An 18,334-nucleotide genomic window follows, 5' to 3' on the forward strand; every position below is an offset into this window, starting at 1 on the left:
TACATCATTTCAAGGGTCCTGACGTAAAAGATCTTATTGGAATGTTAAGATGATTTCTGGGTTTTTCTGCCTTGGCACTACCGACAGTTGGGCAGGATAATTCATTGTTTTGGGGCTATGCCGTGCATTTGTGGGATGTCCACCCACTAGATGCCAGAAGCACCTCCTAAACTGTGACAATCAAAAGTGTCTCCAGACACAGTGTCATGTCCATTGGGGAGCAAATTGGCCCCAGTTGAGAACCACTGGGTTATGAAATGCTTGGGGAAGTTCTGTGTTCTAAGACCCCTCCCCTCCCCAGCTGGCATCTCTGCTCCCCAGAATAGCTGTCTAACACTCACAGGGTTTTTGTGTCTTTCAGCTGACATCGGTTTTAACTTCCTCAGCCACCTGCTGGATCTGTTCTGGTCCAAGCCAGAGGAGTTTTCCTACCTCAACCCCAATGTGCAGGACAGCAACGGGAACACACTGATGCATATCCTCTTCCAGAAAGGCATGCTCAAACGCACAGGAAAGCTGGTAGGTCTGCTGGCGAAGTTTGACATCAACCTCAACCTGAAGAACAAGGAAGGCAAAGACGCGCGGCACCGCGTGAAGAAGAACGACCCACTGCTCTTGGCCTGGAACAAAGCCCTGATGGAGAGCAGGCGCCGGGGCCGGCAGGACACCACTGCCCACCCCGGGAAGCCCCCACGCCCGGCAGCCCCTGCTCACACTGCTCAGGTCAAGGGCTCCTCCAAGCTGCTGCTGGGCGCTGTGCGAGCCCCACCCAAAGAAGCCAGGGTCCCTGACAGCTGGGAGACCCTTCCCGATGCCCAGGCCACGAGGCCGGAGCCTGAGGCTGCCAGGCCCTGCTCTCGGAGAGACTGCCTCGTGCAGGACATCACGGCTTTGATTCAGCAGCTGGAATTGAATTCATCCCTCCCGGAGGACTGTCCCCAGGGCCTCAAGACTCTAGAGACAGGAGCTGTCACAGAAGGAGAGAAAGAAGAGCTGCAGGGTGCCCCGGAAGCAGAGAGCTCTGACTGCAGCGGGAACAACCCCGGAGCCCTGGAGGCTGCGGAGGGACGTGTGCAGGCAGGCCCCTCGGCCCCGGGGCTCCTTCCCGAGGGTAGCAGGGAGGCAGAGGGCAGTGACGACCAGGAGGACTGGAGCGTGTCAGAGATGGACATCTGCCTCCTGGACTTTGAGAACATGACGTGGGAGATTGAGTGCACTTCAGAAATGCTAAAGAAGCTGTCTAGCAAGGTCATGACCAAGGTCATGAAGAAGAAAATCATCCTCGCCATCCAGAAGCTGGGCAATGGTGAGTGGACTCCCGGCCTGCGGAAGCGGCTGAGGAACCTGAAAGGAAGCATCCAGCTCTTCGAGGCCAAGCTGGACAAGGCGGCCCGGATGCTGTGGGAGCTAGCGATTGACTTCTCCCCGCGGTGCAGCGAGAACCCCGAGAAGATCATGGCTGCGGAGCGCAGCACGCACCCCACCGAGAAGTCCGGGCGGGTCTACACGGAAATCATACGAATCTGGGACATCGTCTTAGACCACAACAAGCTGTCCTGCTCCATCCAGGCCATCTGCGGCGCCTACAACCGGGGCTTGTCCTGCATCCTGCGCAAGAAGCTGAAGGGCATCAACAAGGGCCAGGTGTCCGCCAGTATGAAAATCCAAAAGCGGATCCCCCGCTGCTACGTGGAGGACACGGAGGCCGAGAAGGGCGGGGCCCGCGCCGAGCCCGAGTACTTCCCCCCAGCCAGCGCGGTGGAGACAGAATATAACATCATGAAGTTCCACAGCTTCAGCACCAACATGGCCTCCAACATCCTCAACGACACCACGGCCACGGTGGAGTACCCGTTCCGGGTGGGCGAGCTCGAGTACGCCGTGATCGGCCTCAACCCCAGGCCGCTGGAACCCATTATCCTCATCGGGCGCAGCGGCACGGGCAAGACCACCTGCTGCCTCTACAGGCTGTGGAAGAAATTCCACGGCTACTGGGAGAAAGCCCAGCAGGCGGAGAGCCCGCTGCTGGCAAAGCAGATCTGGCTGAAGCGAAGGTTGGAACTGGAACCCAGAAAGGAGGGTCTGGGTGGGGAGGAAGAAGAGGAAGAGGAAGAAGGGGAGGAGGAAGAGGAGGGAGGATCCGTGGAGGAGGGAACAGTGGGCTGCCTAGAGGAGGAGCAGGAAAGTGAAGCTTGCGCAGAGGGAGCCAGTGGGGAGCCAGGAGGGCCCGGCCAAGGGGAGGAAGAACTTGCCCCACAAGAGCCCCCCGAGTTGGAGCACTTACATCAGATCTTCGTGACCAAGAACCACGTCCTGTGCCAGGAGGTGCAGAGGAATTTCGTGGAGCTTTCCAAGTCTACCAAGGCCACCAGTCACTACAAACCGCTGGAACCCAATGTCCACAAGCTCCAGGATCTCAGGGATGAGAACTTTCCCCTGTTTGTCACCTCCAAGCAGCTGCTCCTCCTGCTTGATGCTTCTCTGCCCAAACCGTTTTTTCAGAGAAACGAAGATGGCAGCTTGAAAAGATCCATCGTAGGCTGGTCCACGCAGGAAGAGCTGACCATCACCAACTGGCAGGAGGAGGAGGAGGAGGCTGAGGCTGATGGGGACTACTGCGAGGAGGAAAAAACTGTGGAAACGCGCCCGAGCGACAGCGACCCCCGGGTGTATGTGACATTTGAGGTGTTCGTCAATGAGATATGGCCCAAAATGATTAAAGGGAAAACCTCCCACAACCCTGCCCTGATCTGGAAAGAAATAAAATCTTTTCTGAAGGGGTCTTTTGAGGCCCTCAGTTGCCCCGGGGGGAGACTCACGGAAGAAGCATATAAGCAATTAGGGCGGAAGCGGTGCCCCAATTTCAAGGAAGACCGGAGCGAAATCTATGGCCTCTTCTCCCTGTATCAGCAGATTAGGTCTCAGAAAGGGTACTTTGATGATGAGGATGTTCTGTACAACCTGTCCGAGAGGCTGTCGAAGCTCAAGGTCCTCCCGTGGTCCATCCACGAGCTCTATGGTGATGAGATCCAGGACTTCACCCAAGCCGAGCTGGCGCTGCTGATGAAATGCATCAACGACCCCAACGCCATGTTCCTCACGGGGGACACGGCCCAGAGCATCATGAAGGGCGTGGCCTTCCGCTTCAGCGACCTGCGCTCCCTGTTCCACTACGCCAGCAGGAACGCTGTGGACAAGCAGTGCGCAGTGCGCAAGCCCAAGAAGATCCACCAGCTGTACCAGAACTACAGGTCCCACTCCGGTACGTCCAGGCCTTGGGCTTGCCTTATGGGGGAGGTGCTTGGCACTGACCTTGGGCTGGTTTGAAAGCTGTGACTTAGTTTTGCTGGGCTCTTGTAGCTGAGCCAACTTCAGTATTTTGGCGTTTGTTAGTAAATACCCTTATGAACAAGAGATCTTAGGATTTTTGCCACTGCTTTTTTTTTTTTCTTTTCTGTCTCTCTTTTGGGGTGGGGTGGCATGTGGCTTATGGGATCTTAGTTCCCAGACCAGGAATTGAACTGAGCCCTCCACCCTGAGAGCAGGGAGTCCTAACCACTGGACCACCAGGGAATCCCCCTTTTTTTCTTTTTTTTAAAATTGAAGTATAGTTGATATACAGTGTTGTGTTAGTTTCAGGTATCTAGCAAAGTGATTCAGTTATACAGAATTTTCCAGATTCTTTTCCCTTATAGATTATTACAGGATACTGAGCATAGTTCCCTGTGCCTATACAGTATGTCCTTGTTGGTTATCTATTATATGTATAGTAGTGTGTACATGTTAATCCCAAACTCCTATTTTCCCTGCTTTCCCCCTTTTAGTAACCATAAATTAAGTAGATGCCACTACTCATTCTTAGGTTGATGATTTAAGCTGTGGTTGAATGGAAATAAACCTCTAGGTAATATCAGTTTAAGGTGTTCGCCATGACATGGAAACATTTCAGGGGAACATGTAAACAACTGCTTGAGAACTTTTGTTAAAGCACTTTGGAAGCACATGCTTCTGTAATGTATAATGATACACCAATTACAAGTCATTAATCCTGAAAGAAAGCAGCTTTTCTTTCAGAAGAAGCAAGAAAAGTAGGGTGGTAGGAGGTGGTGGGAGATAATGCAAACTCAGGTGATTTTAATTTGTGCTTCACATATTCCTCTTCCCTGTGCCAGGCATGATGCCAAGCAGTTGGCATAAAGTATCTGCTTTTTTTTTTTTTTTGCTGTGCTATATGGCTTGTGGAATCTCAGTTCTCTGACAAGGGATTGAGCCTGGGCCATGGTGATGTAAGTCCAGAATCCTAACCACTAGACCACCAGGGAACTCCCATGGGTATCTGTTTTTAATCCTCACAACAACCTTATAAAGAAGGCATCTCTCCCATTTTACAAAGGAGGTAACTGAGGCGCAGAGAATACTTCCTGTGTGGTTTTTAGACTGCTCACCAATTCACCATCGATGTCCCCTACGACCATGGACAACATAGAGTGTTATTTTACATGTTTGAAAATTTCGTTTAATGGACTCATGTCAGATGTACCTTTCTACAACTTTGTTTTTTTGCTTATAACAATGTTTTGGGATTTCTGCATGTTAATACAGAGCTGCAGTTCATGCGTTTCTCAGTGCTGTTAGTATCTAGTTTATGACTGTTGCACATTTTGTTTTCCACGTTCCAGACAAAATTATTATTCTTTTATCCTTCAGCAAAAATATTTTCATATTTTATACCTTATTGACAACACATCTCCTACTTGCTTTACTTCCTGAAATGCTTCCCTTATCATTTTTACATATTTAGAGTTTTTAACTTTTAAAAGATGATAGTAAAACCAAGAAACAAGTAAATGAACTATTTGTTATGTCAGCATTTTCTGATTTGCAAACTTAACATATGCCATAATCTTTAAAAACATACATTTTTCTCACAGCACAGTTTCTCTTTACTGTGGCACAGGATAAGTGTTTAATGAACCCAAATATCTTTTGAAGTTCTACTAATTAATCCAGGGGTGAAACTGCAGGGAATGAGCTGTGCTTTTATTTCAAGGACTTGATAAGAGTTAACTTCAAGCTTTCTTCTAGGTATATTTTTATTCTCTTGGGGTCAGAATTTTGAAAACAGCATTTTATAAAGCCACCTTTCTCTAACTGCCTATTGCAAAAAGAACCAATTTCATCTTAACCAATTTTCTCTGGAGTCTGAAGAATGCCATTGGCCCCACAGTGTTTTAAAAAAAAAGATTATCTTTCTTTTTTTCTTAGAGGTTCATAGATAAATTTTTCTTAATGAATTGAATCTGAATTTCCCATTTTACAAAAGGCAGCAAAAATACCAATCACACAAATGGAATATAAATATAAATTATATATATATATATATATATAAACTCACACATTAGAAGATAGAATGGTCACAGATCCACTGAGAAGATGACCCATATGGAGTCCCAAACACCTCCCCGACATGAATGGTCCTCAGTGGTTGACACCTATCAGAACCAAGTGGCAAAAATGCCCAAATGACACTCTTGCTTCCAAACAGTCCTCAATGGCAGACAGACGTCGGAACTGACAAAATGCCCAAAGAGCGCTTCATGCTCAAAAGAGAAGTTAGCTGGGTGCACCACCAGTGGACTTACTGGGTCTTGGAGCGCCTCAGCTCTTCCAGATTCGTGTCTCCACTCCTCCAAGGGAAAGTATTTTGGCAGCCAGTGCCGAACAGCGGAGAAACAGGGAGGACCCTCAAAACAAATGGTTTCAGCAGCTGCTAGGACATCTCCCCAGGCCCCCTTCTCAGGGCCAGCAAGCCACGAGCAGCAGGTTCCTCAAAGCCTTCCCTGCACGGTGTCATGGCAGCGGCTGCGCTCCAGAAAACCGCGGGAGCCAGATGTCGCGAGAGTGCGGCCTCCCATTGTGTGCCCAGACCTTAGGGCAAGTGGTCCAGATGCTCACTGCTCAAAAGCTAATAAAGAAGCAGGGTTGGTGGAAAGGAATGTTTGCTTTATTTCTGAGGCAGGCAGATGGTTCAAAGGTCGGCTACCCTGCCCTCCGACTGCCCTATCAGCGGACAAGTGATTTTATAGACGGGGCACGTGCAAAAACAGTATAGTCAGCTCTCACCATTATCTTGAAATTGGTCGTGTGGTGGTCTGATCAGTGCCATTCTGATTGTTTTAAGTACAGTCATTCTTCAGTTCCAGGGCCAGTTTGTTCCCATATTGCTTGAGGCCAGTTCTTAGAATTGTGGCAGCATGTCCTTACCATAGTCTTTTCATTGTGGTTAACGTCTTCCAGCTGGTGGGGTTTCATTATCTCTTAGACTGCTCAGAGGATATGGTTCAGAATACCTCTGATCCTTGAGGAGGAGCTAAAGGTCCTTGACTTTGCTTAATGACTAAACGTTTATTATTTAGTCTTGTTGGATTGCTTTTCTTTGCTTCTACATTGTCTCACTTCTCTGATTAAACTTTTTCCTTGGCTAAAGTTTTTCCACAGACAGAGGGAACTGTTCCTGTGAACAGTGTTTTGTTTGTTTTTTTAATATACTCAGCAACCCACCCAGATGATCACTGCTTAAGCCCCATCTTCCACCTCCTCTCAGGATGGAGGGAAGACTGTGTAAATGTTTCTGTGTATAGAACCAGAAAAAAACCCAATAATATGTATTAGAGTTGAGAGACTTTAGAAAACACATAAAGTATTAAAAAAAATGTCAAGCCACCTGTAAAGCTGCTCACTGCTCACGTTTTGTTTCATTTCCTTCTGATCTTTTTCCCATATGCATATATGCATTTATCACATATATTTATTGATTAGGTAGTGAATATATGTTCAATGAATATTTCTCCTCATCATTTATTCTTTTTTAAAATTGAGGTCCTTGTTTACATAGCATAACATTCACCTGTTTAAAATGGGCAATTTAGTCATTTTTTTAATATATTCATAAGGTTGTACAATTATTATTACTAATTCCAGGACATTTTAATCACCCCCAAAGGGTGATTAAAAAACCCCATGAACACTAGCAGTTACTCCTCGTCCCCCTCCCCGACCCCTGGCCCCCGCCACCCCTGTGAATTACCAGTCTACTTTCTGTGTCTGTAGGTTTGCCTGTTCTGGACATTTCATATTAATGGAATCACACAATATGTGACCTTTTGTGTCTGACATCTTTCATTTAGCACAGTGTTTTCGAGGTTCTTCCACACTGTAGCATGTTTCAGTACTTCACTGCTTTTTATGGTTGAACCATTGTCTGTTCTTTGATTTTTTGTTTAGTTGCTAGGTTGTGTCTGACTCTTTTGTGACCCCCATGGACTGTAGGCCACCAGGTTGCTCTGTCCATGAGATTATCCCGGCAAGAATACTGGAGTGGGTTGCCATTTCCTTTTCCAGGGGATCTTCCCAACCCGGGGTTTAAACCTGTGTCTCCTGCATCTCCTGCTTTGGCAGGTGGATTCTTTACCACTGAGCCATGTGGGAAGCCCATTCTTTGATTATGTTCATATAAAATAGTTTCATCTAAAAAAATGTTCGTCTAGTTGCCTAGAAAGGCATTTAAGTGGATTCCAGTTTTTCGCTGCAATGAACACTTCCATGCCTTTTTCTAGTCCTCTTGTTAATGTACATCTCTGAACCACTGGGGCAGCTGATGTGCTTAAACTCAAGTTTCCACTTGTATTCTTGATTTCTTTATATTGCATGCTTTTAATAATAGTAGCATTGAATAGTAAAATTTACCTTCACTATTTGGTAATAGTAATGAGGACACCTATGCCCATTTCATAGAATTCCATCTGGTGTCGGGCAAAGAGCGCACTGCCCCTAAGAGTGGTAGGAGACCTGGGATGATCTGTATTCAGTCCAGCTCATGACTCTTGAAGCTCTCGGACCTCGGAGTCCCTGGTTGTAAAAGTAGGGTAGTCTGGTCTGTCTTACCAGGCTCCTGTGAGGATTAAACAGGAGAATTGTTATGAAGGAACCTGTTGTATAGTAAGCCTCACCATCACTGTTACTTCAGCACTTAGAAACGGGACCCAGGGAGAAAGCTCTTTGGGAAATCCTTCATCTAGCACTGACAATTTTTCTTAGTATAGTGTTCTCTCCCCTGGGTATAAACATAGTGTAAAAGGGAGATGCAAGCCAAGGCTGCTGTCCCAGCTAACATCCAGCTCTTAGGACTTCCCTGGGGGTACAGTGGTTAAGAATCTGTCTGCCAACGTAGGAGACGCGGGTTCGATCCCTAGGCTGGGAAGATTCCACAATCCGTGGGCCAACTAAGCCCATGCGCTACAGCCAGTGAAGCTCGCTCGCTTAGAGCATGTGCTCCACAACAAGAGAAGCCCACCCATGACAACTAGAGAGTAGCCCCCACCCCTGCAACAGGAGAAAGTCCATGCACAGCAATGCAGACCCAGTGCAGAAAAAAAAAAAAAAAAAAAAATCCGGCTCTTACCGTGTAACCTTGTTTCCAGAGCTCTAAGTGCCAATGACAGAGGACGTGATAATTCTTGTTTTTTTTGCACTGTATATTAGCCCTTGGTGTTAGCATTCTAACAGCCCTAAGTGTTTAGATTACATTTCTGCCTTGACTCTTCTTCATGAGGTCATTTTCTCTAACATGAACGTAGTCCAGGAGTGAGATTCTACAAAACCTTCTTAGGACAGTAAACACATCCCTGCCTTTGTCCGCTGTACCCAGAGTAATACAGCCCAGAGCCAAAATGATAAAATCTAACTGGACCTGAAAATTGTCCACAATTAGATGTACTCTCAGGACCAATACCGCTTCTCGGGGGAAAAAAGCAAACTAAAATAAGAAAACAGAATACACGGGAGTTCCCTGGTGGCCTACTGGTTAGGATTCTGGGCTTTAACTGCCAAGGGCCTAGGTTCAACCCCTGGCTGGGGAACTGAGATCCCACAACCTGCTCAGTGTGACCAAAAAAAAAAAAAGTCCAGCCATGTTGGCGTGTTGCGTAACATCTGACTTTTTTTTTTTCCTTGTCTTATCCCAGGAATCCTCAATCTGGCATCTGGTGTGGTAGATTTACTTCAGTTCTATTTCCCCGAGTCTTTCGACCGCCTCCCAAGGGATTCTGGCCTTTTCGATGGTCCCCGGCCAATTGTCCTGGAGTCCTGTAGTGTGAGTGACCTGGCAATATTGCTTCGAGGCAACAAAAGAAAAACCCAGCCCATTGAATTTGGAGCCCACCAGGTGAGTTTCTTGAGACTGTATGTTTTAAAACAAAAGGCAGTTTGCAATTGAGAAAAGGTTTGAGAAGCTGAGCTCTTCCACAAGGTAGAATTCAGTAGTTCCTGTCCTAGGATGAGGAGGTTTCAAAAATGAGTGAGTGACTGTTATTAATATTCCCACCAGTCTGGCTGACCTAGTCCACGCCAGCCACTCCTCTTTGGAGACATTACCTGCCTCCCAGAAGAATAGACTCAGCTTCATTAGATTTCTGTTTGTACAATTTGAAGTTTTTTCTCTCCAATCCTTTTTTTTTTCTCCCCCAAGGTAATCCTTGTAGCTAATGAAATGGCAAAGGAGAAGATTCCAGAAGAGCTGGGATTAGCACTTGTGTTAACAGTTTACGAAGCCAAAGGCTTAGAATTCGATGATGTCCTCCTTTACAACTTTTTTACTGACTCTGAGGTATGCCATACTGAATTCTTTTTTCGCACAGCATGTGTATGTCTGAACTTCACTTCCACTCCAGGAAAAAGCGTTTGGAGCTGAATAGAAGAGTTTGCCGCAGGTGACCATTTCCGTTTTGGAGCATCATCCATGTGGTGTGAGGTTTTCTGAGTTTGGATGTGCGTTTTGACAGTGGCTGTGGATTGGTTCATAGTGTGTCCTGGGCTGGCTCTCCCCGTGCCCTGCCCTTCCCTGCTCTCTTGGATTCATCTTTTCTGAATGCCTGGTGCCCAAGTACCAGCTTCTGTGTTTCACTAGCTGCTGTTATCCTTGACTGCCAAGGATGCTCAAGTTGGAGCAAGGTCTAAGGAGAGCCTGACAAATGAAGGCAAGGTTAGCGGTGTCTGCCCTCTGAGGACAGAACTGGGCAAGGTCATTCATAGAGAGACAACTCCGGGAAGGCACAGGAGCTTTGGTTCCTGCCACAGGATCAGGTGATGCAGGGGACGAGAACAGCCGCCCTGCCTGAGCGCCCTTCTGGCATGGCTTTGCCACCAACTGCTTGCTGCCCTTGCCCACGATGGCAGTGAAAGAGTCCGTGGACTGACCCCCAGTAACCTCTCTGCTGGCCTGGTGGTTTTGACTTGGCTCCTGAGTCCTTGTGATGGTTTTTCTTCCCGAGCTCAGTACATTGTGGATAGAGCCACCAACTCAATGGTTCTGAGTTTTGCAGCCACTGCTTGCTCTTCACCACTGTCTCTGGTGGGAGCTCAGGCTGACTGCTGACCATGCTGTTGGGTCTCCTGGGGGGACTTTGCTGGCTGCACCCCGGTCCCCCTGGCAGATTTCCCATTGCACATGGCGCATGGATTAAGGGGCTGTTTTCATACTCAAATCAAGAGCACTGTTAGCTTCGACTCCTTAAAATCTGCCCCAGAAACAACCCTTTAAAAGGGGTCCTTTGGGTTTTGTTCCTCGTCTTTTTTTTAAATGTCACATTTCCCTTGACGATAATTATGACTAATATTGCTATGGGTGCTTTACGGTTTATAAAGTGCTTTTTGAATGCATCATCTCACTTTATCCTCCACCAACCCTCTGAGGGTGTGTGTATTTCTATGACCTTCATTCTACATGTAAGACCGAGGGTCATGGAAGTTAAGTTGCCTGAATTCCTAATATAGGTGGCAGAGCTCGGAGATGAACTCAGATGCTTTGAGTTCCAAATCTCATGATATTTCCACTGTACTCCTTTCCTTTTGATGCCCCGCATGCAAAGCAAATCAGCTTCCAGAATCTTCCACAATGAACATATCATTGTGGTAGCTCAAGTGCGTTCCTTTTCTATTGACTTTTGCTAATAAAATCAGTGCACTCTCATTAACCCTAGAACCACTTTTAATCTCTGAGGACTAACTTTTTTCTCTCATAATACATCCATTGGTCATGGTTGGACCGAGGCTCTTCTAAAAGAGGAAGGGGTAAGACTTTGTTGTTCCTGTCCTTTATTAAGTGCCAGTTGTATGCTTGTGCTAGTAAGACGCTCCACGAGATCTGGGCTTCTGGCTCATAATTTGTGGTCCACTCTATGTCTCTCACCTTGATCTTGGAATGGCAAAATCCTGGATACCTTAACCCCAAACTCCCACCAGTGGCTCAGTGAGTTGCATGAAATTAAAACAGTCACAAACTAAAACCTGTGGTAACACCACTTCATCCCACAACAGAATGAGAATTCTAGAAAGATTTCTGGTATGTTGCTTCCCAAATACCAGAGAATGGAATCATGCACTCCCAGCACAGAGGTCACCTTTAGTTTATCATTTACAACCACAAGACCAAAAGGTGCCGGTCAGCAAATGAGAGGAGATGCTTCAGTCAAAAGGGAGGAAAGACAGAAGTCACATAAGTCCCCACATGTCCATGGTCTGGCTGCTCACATGGGGTTTTTTTTGAAGAAAGAAGGCTGCTAAAGGGTATTTGTTGTTTGACACAGGGGAGGACTCCCATCTCCATCCCTGAAGTGTGTGTCTGGCAGACACCCTGTGTGTGTGTGTGTAGGGGGCTTCTTGTTGCCCTGGCTTGTGATTCTTCTCTTCAGAGAATTTGGCTGTAACCTGTTCAACCACGTGGACATTAGGACTATCTTCTGAGATGAGAAAGGAACCGAGGAATGGTTAGGTCAAGGCCTTCTCTTGTAAGATTGCTGCCTCACTGGGAGGGGCAGTCATCCTCCCAGCCACCCCCGAATTCTCCTCCTGTGAGGACTTTGAGGGGTGCTTGTCATTGACACTCTGCACCGGCGGGGAGCCCCTTCCTCCCCACTCATGTCTAACTAAGACCGAAGGGACTTTCAAAACCACAACTTGGAAGGGTTGCTGAACCAACCTAGAGAACAAGCCCCACAAAGGAAGCCTTGCTGGCAGATTCTAAGCCTTCTTCCTTCACAATTATTAATCCCCAGAGAAGAAGCTGGAAGACTTCTAAATGCTTCTTCTTGTTATTGCCAAAGTCGCTGCCAGCCTGCATTCTTGCGATCCGTACACGTGCTCCTTCCTCGGAGGCTCTGTCTTGAGAGTGAGATGTGGTTTATTCCTGGCAGCAGCTTAATCGTGTGCTGTGTGAGCAGCTTCTGCTCCTCCTCCGAGCAGTTTTGAAATACAGGTGCTCCTCTGGCCTTTCCAAGTTCAGCCAGCCTGCACCTCTGCCGGCTGCCAGACCCCCTCAGATGTCAGCACGTGGGTCTGGGCCTGCTTCCTCTGGCAAACAAGTTGGGTAAACAGCTTTACAAAGATGAAAACATTTCACAGATGTGTCTTGGAGAATTTTTTTCAGCTTCCAGTTACTTAAATGATTACATGATTCGCATCTCTTCTCAGAACGTGGTGATTAATTCCCTAGTCGGTTAGTAGCATAACCACTCTTATGTAATAGTGTTTAAAGCATTTAGCTTAGTATGTATGGAGTTCATTACAGAGGAGCCGAAGGGAGGTGAGGCACTGTATGCCTCTACGTCTCCATCATCCTTGAAAAGATACATAGGTGGCAGGTATCACCATTTTATAAAAAACTGAAGGATGGGAGAGTTGAGTACCGACTCCCTACAGACACAGTAAAGTAGGAAATCTGAAGTTGCATGGGAATTCCCAGCTGTAAATACTGCGAGTAATCCAGTCAGGTTTGCCTCTCCCAGGTCCGAAAACCATGGCCTGGGGGCCAAACCCAGCTAAAAAAGATTTTTACATTTTTAAATGGTTAGGAAAAAAATGAAAATAATATTCCGTGGCACGTGAAAATTGTGTTAAGTTCAATTTTAGTGTCAAAAGATACCATTTTATGGTATTGCTGCTGCTGCTAAGTCGCTTCAGTCGTGTCCAACTGAGTCTTAACCGCTGGACTGCCAGGGAATTCCTTTGTTCCTTCCTTGATTGAATCACTTGGTTAGGGAATCTTGTCGCATGTGTCTTTTTTTTTTTTCTAAATCATAAGAAAATAATTTTAATTTTTTATTCCTACATTTCCTATCATTCATACTTACAGTGAAAATATTTCAAATTATTTACACTTTGGATGCAATTACATCTCTTAATCCTGGTCATTTATTGAAGCACAATTATGTGAAAAGTCCATTATAACAGCATGCTAAGTCACTTTAGTTGTGACTCTTTGCAACCCTATAGACTGTAGCCTCTCAGGCTCCTCGGTTCATGGGCTTCTCCAGGCAAGAATACTGGAGTGGGTTGCCATGCCCTCTTCCAGGGGATCTTCCCAACTCAGGGACCAAACCTGTTTCCCTATGTCTCCTGCATTGGCAGGTGGGTTCTTTACCACTATTGCCACCTGGGAAGCCATCCCCACTCCCGCCCCAGTTAAAACACAACTAGTAATTTTGCTGACGTAAAGGCAAGACTATATATTTTATAAAATAGATGTAAAAATAATTTATGAATTAATAAATTTGTATTCTGTTATTCATCTGAATATTGGTAACTATTCACATGTAACAGCAGTAATTAAATTTTTATTAATTTGTTATTTGTGATTAATCTTTGTTATTTGTGATTCTTAGCCATATGAAACCCAGAGCTTAACACAAAGTTGTTTGTGTTTATATTTTTAGACATTTTTTATTGAGGCAACATTGGCTTATAAGTTGCTTATGTACAAAGTTGTATGTCTACTTCTATTAATACATACTGTACAGCATACTGACCACCAAAAATTTAGTTTCTGGGACTTTCTTGGCACAAGTAGTGATTAAGACTCTGTGCCTCCGATGCAGGGGGTGTGGGTTCAATTCCTGGTAGGGGAACTAAGAGCCCACATGCCCTGAGGGCATGGCTGAAAAATAGAAAATAAAATGAACCTTAAAAAACTTAGTTTCCACTTGTCACTATACAGTTGATAGCTTGCCATTTGTGACAACATGGATGGACCCTGAGGGTACCACCCTAAGCGTCACATGTGTCTTAACAACCGAACCTAAGTGGAATTTCTTAAACACATTGTGCATAGAGGTGAGGACGCAGGTTTCCTCTCTCCATTGTGTGTGGCACGCTTTCAACAACAGGAAGCTCCAGGCCCTAACATTTCTCCTGGAAGTGAGCAGTTGTATTTGCTTCTTGGCTGTCCGGGCCAAGCATCTTGGGGTCTTTGCGGTAACTTCCCTGGTCCCTGGCTGGGCCACCTGGGCTAGGACCCCCACTGGGGCTGTACAAAAGCCCTGTCCTCCCAGATGGTGCTGAAGGCCTGGCCCCTATGCCAGGCAAAGGGGCTGAGTTCTCCGTGAGCCCCAGGGAGGATGGGTGTATGCTACGGAAGCGTTTTCTGCTGGTCTTGCATTTGTCTTCGTTGTTCAGGCTTACAAGGAATGGAAGATCATTTCTTCATTTGCTCCTTCACCCTCCGGGTGCAGAGAGGAAAGCCGGCCGATGATTGAGGTGCCCTTGGAAAATTGCAGCTCCTCCCAGGGCCGGGCTGCCACCATGAATCCGGAAATGTACAAGGTGAGTATCAGCCAGGGGTCCACACTCTGGTTTGATGGGGAGCCAGGAAGCAGGGCCAGAGAAGGCAATGGGGCACCCCACTCCAGCACTCTTGCCTGGAAAATCCCATGGGTGGAGGAGCCTGGTAGGCTGCAGTCCATGGGGTTGCAAAGAGTTGGACACGACTGAGCAACTTCACTTTCACTTTTCACTTTCATGTATTGGAGAAGGAAATGGCAACCCACCCCAGTGTTCTTGCCTGGAGAATCCCAAGGACGGCAGAGCCTGGTGGGCTGCCATCTATGGGGTCACACGGGGTCGGACACGACTGAAGCGACTTAGCAGCAGCAGCAGCAGTGAGCAGGGCTCGGCTGAGAAGATGGGGTTAGAGGTGGAGCCTGTGCTGCAGGTCTTCCTGACTGTCAGCTGCAGGGCATGGAGGACAGGAAAGGAATGGAGGCCGTCTCAGCGCTGGTGAGCCCCGCTTCTCAACAGACAGCCAGGCTTGATGGGAGGGACCACAGAGGGTAGTACCTTCTGTTCACCTCTGGAACTCGTCTCTGTTCAGAAATGGGGAACTCAGAAGTGAAGTCCACGACTGTAGTCAGTGGAGACTGCTGTCTTCCAGCCTTGTTGTGAAGGGACCCTGCTTCCCTGAGCATCCCAGTTCCATCACTCGGAAGGAGGCCAGAGATGAGAAGCTCTGCAGAGATCTTGAGAGGCGTCAAGGGTGAAGGCAACACTACAGAAAACCGAACCTGCCAGACTGAAAGCTTTGGGAGAAACTATTGATACTAGCTTAGTTTTATGTCTCCTACAAAGTAGAAAACAAACACAGGAGCAGTTATCCAGCTGTTCCTATAAATACCTGGAAGGCTCTGCGCATAGTTGTTAAGTTACCGCCAAGCTTTACAAGCCTCTGGGTGGGCACAAATCCACTGTTGTTTTAGCAGGATCTTAGTTCTGCAGCGAGGGATTGAACACATACCCTTGGGACTGAGAGTTCAGAGTCTTAACCACTAGTTGTTTCATCGCTCAGTTGTGTCCAACTCTATAGCCTGCCAGGCTCCTCTGTCCATGGGATTTCCCAGGCAAGAATACTGGAATAGGCTGCCATTTCCTTCTCCACGGGATCTTCCTGACCAAGTGATCAAACCCAAGTCTCCTGCGTTGGCAGGCAGGTTCTTTACCCCTGAACCACGAGAGAAGCCTCCTAACCACTAGACTACCAGGGAATTCTCACTGCTCCGATTTTTAAAGTAAGTTACAATAGGAACTTCCCTGGTGGTTCAGTGGCTAAGATTCTGCTCCCAATGCAGGGGGCGCGGGTTTGATCCCTGGTCAGGAACTAGATCTCACAAGCTGCAACTAAAGGTACCACGTGCTACTACAAACACCAAGTGCAGTCAAATAAGAAAAGACATTTTGAAAAGTAAGTTACAGTCATTGTGTAGGATGTAAGCATTGGGGTAAACTGAATGAAAAATGCATGGGACCTCTCTGTAGTATCTTTGTAACTTCTTATGAATCTGTAATTATTTCAAAATGGACAAGCACAGCAGGTGCAAGGGTGAGTCGGTACTATGGGTACCCCTTGCTAGAGCTTCCCCGTACTGTGGCCTCGGGGAGTTCCCCACATGTGCTCAAGTCTGAGCTGTACTTTGTGAAACTTACTATTTGAATATTTCTCCAAAATGGGAGTAAGCCCGTTGAAGGGAGACACCCTGTACTGTAGCCTGAAGACTCAAGTCTTTGCATCGATCTTGTCTTTAGCTCCTCAACGGGGAGCTGAAGCAGCTGTACACGGCCATCACCCGGGCTCGGGTCAACCTCTGGATCTTTGATGAAAACCCAGAGAAGCGGGCTCCTGCATTCAAATATTTCATGAAGAGGAAATTTGTCGAAGTTGTGAAAACGGATGAAAACAAAGGTGAGCACTCAAAATATTCTGGCTGTTGGCGAGAAAGCATGTTACTCTTCAGCAGCTCTATGGCCAGATGTAAAGGGTATAGTTTTTGGAAAGCACTTTTTTTCCGTATTCTTCTGAGAAATGAGTGTTCCTCTTTATTGCTGAAGTTCATGGGAGAGTGGGGTTGTAATGAGATTGGGAGCATTGACTCCTTCAGGAAGAACTTTTATTTGTCCTTTAAAGGTGAGAGTCACGGGCAAAAGTTAGAGAAAATAGGCTTTATTGGAAGAAGACAAATTTCTATGGGCTTTTGGGCAGCTGATTGGCAATATCTATTAAGATAAAGAAAGCATGTACCTTTTAACCCAGTGATTCCACTTCTAGGGATCCATCCAGAGATACTCTTGTATAAAATCTCCAAGATAACAATACGTGCACCATTACAGCCCCACTGGTAATTATAAGAAACTAGATACGACTTAAGTGTCCTTGAACGTGAAACTGTTCCCAGTGGTTCCTCTGGTGTTGGACTGGTGGGTGTGAGGTTGTTAATTAGATACGAACCTCTTTAACTTTTCACCATCATACCCTTCTGTGCTTTTTGCAGTGTTTTGGTTTTTTTTTTTTAAGACCAACATTATCATGTATTGTTTTCATAATTTACAAAAGCTAACTAATTAAAAAATGAAATCAAGTTCTCCTGATGGGATAACTAGGAGAGAAATAATCAACTCTCATGAAAAAGAAAACTGTTCTCTTTCTTGGGGGGAGGCTGGCTCCTCCAAGCCAGGGTGAATTCCTCTAAAGATGGGAGGAAAGTCCCAGGCTCCACAACAAACCAGTAAGCCAGTTTTATGGAGACTGTTTCCCGTTCGAGCCAAAGGATCAGTCGGGGACTGGGGTTAGACGCTCTGTTTTTGGGACCTGAGCGTGGTGCTGTAAAGGGAAAAGTCAAAGATTTGAGGGTAAGCTGCCTTCTCGTTAGAACTCTCCACCTGTATAGCCGCAGGGTTTAATTTAGCTTCTACTTTCTCTCCTTGGCCTCCACTTCCTCAACTATTAATAAAAGCAAAATGAGTGGGTTGGCCTACCATGGTGGTTTTTATTCTTTCCGGCAGCTCATAGTCACTTTTATGCTCACAATTTGGTACCCATCATAGGAGATCATCAAGATAGGACATCTTTAAAATTATTTTTAGTTTATATTGGAGTATACGTGATAAACCGTGTTATGTTAGTTTCAGGTGTAGAGCAAAGTGATTCCATTTTACATGTACACGTCTCTATTCTTTTTCAACTCCTTTTTTCCACTTAGGTCGTTGTGTAATAATACAGTTCCCTGTGACTTACAACAGGTCCTTATTGGTTATTTCAAAAATAGCAATTTTTTTTTAATTTAAAAAATTCAAAATGAAATCCAAGATTGCTATTTATCTCTTGGCTGCGTGAAGAATACAAGAAATCCAGCGTTCGTTGTGAGTTGTGAGCTGCACATGGTAGTCTTTGAGGACAGCTGTTTCTACCATGCGGGGAACTGGGGATGAGTGTGGTGACCTTGCAGTTGGGGGGCTTCTTCACTGCACACCGGCAGAGGTCACTGGCCAGATGCAGAGATCCCACAGGGCTTTGCTGTGGGAATAAGATGTCACCCGGGCACTCAGTGCACACGGTGTCACAGCCAGATGCTGCACAGTCAGCTTTGCACACAGTGCATGGCACCAGGGAGGATCAGGCTGCAAGGGTTAGCATGTGCTCGTGTGCCTTCTAGAGAGCTGGCCTGTCTGCCTGGCTCCT

The 18,334-nt window shown here is 46.5% G+C and overlaps 1 protein-coding gene across 3 annotated transcripts in view; it reads left to right on the top strand.

Annotated features, from left to right (window-relative positions):
• TRANK1 (tetratricopeptide repeat and ankyrin repeat containing 1) overlaps positions 1-18,334 on the top strand; it is a 95,358-nt gene that overhangs the window by 55,738 nt on the left and 21,286 nt on the right. For all 3 annotated transcript variants that reach the window (XM_069561300.1, XM_069561299.1, XM_069561301.1), the window contains 5 exons: positions 362-3,262; positions 9,024-9,223; positions 9,527-9,664; positions 14,506-14,652; positions 16,405-16,561. In XM_069561300.1, the coding sequence (XP_069417401.1) occupies positions 362-3,262; positions 9,024-9,223; positions 9,527-9,664; positions 14,506-14,652; positions 16,405-16,561 (3,543 nt within the window). The remainder of the gene's footprint in view (positions 1-361; positions 3,263-9,023; positions 9,224-9,526; positions 9,665-14,505; positions 14,653-16,404; positions 16,562-18,334) is intronic.

Source organism: Ovis canadensis, chromosome 19 (assembly GCF_042477335.2).
Source record: "Ovis canadensis isolate MfBH-ARS-UI-01 breed Bighorn chromosome 19, ARS-UI_OviCan_v2, whole genome shotgun sequence".
Lineage (NCBI taxonomy): Eukaryota > Metazoa > Chordata > Mammalia > Artiodactyla > Bovidae > Ovis > Ovis canadensis.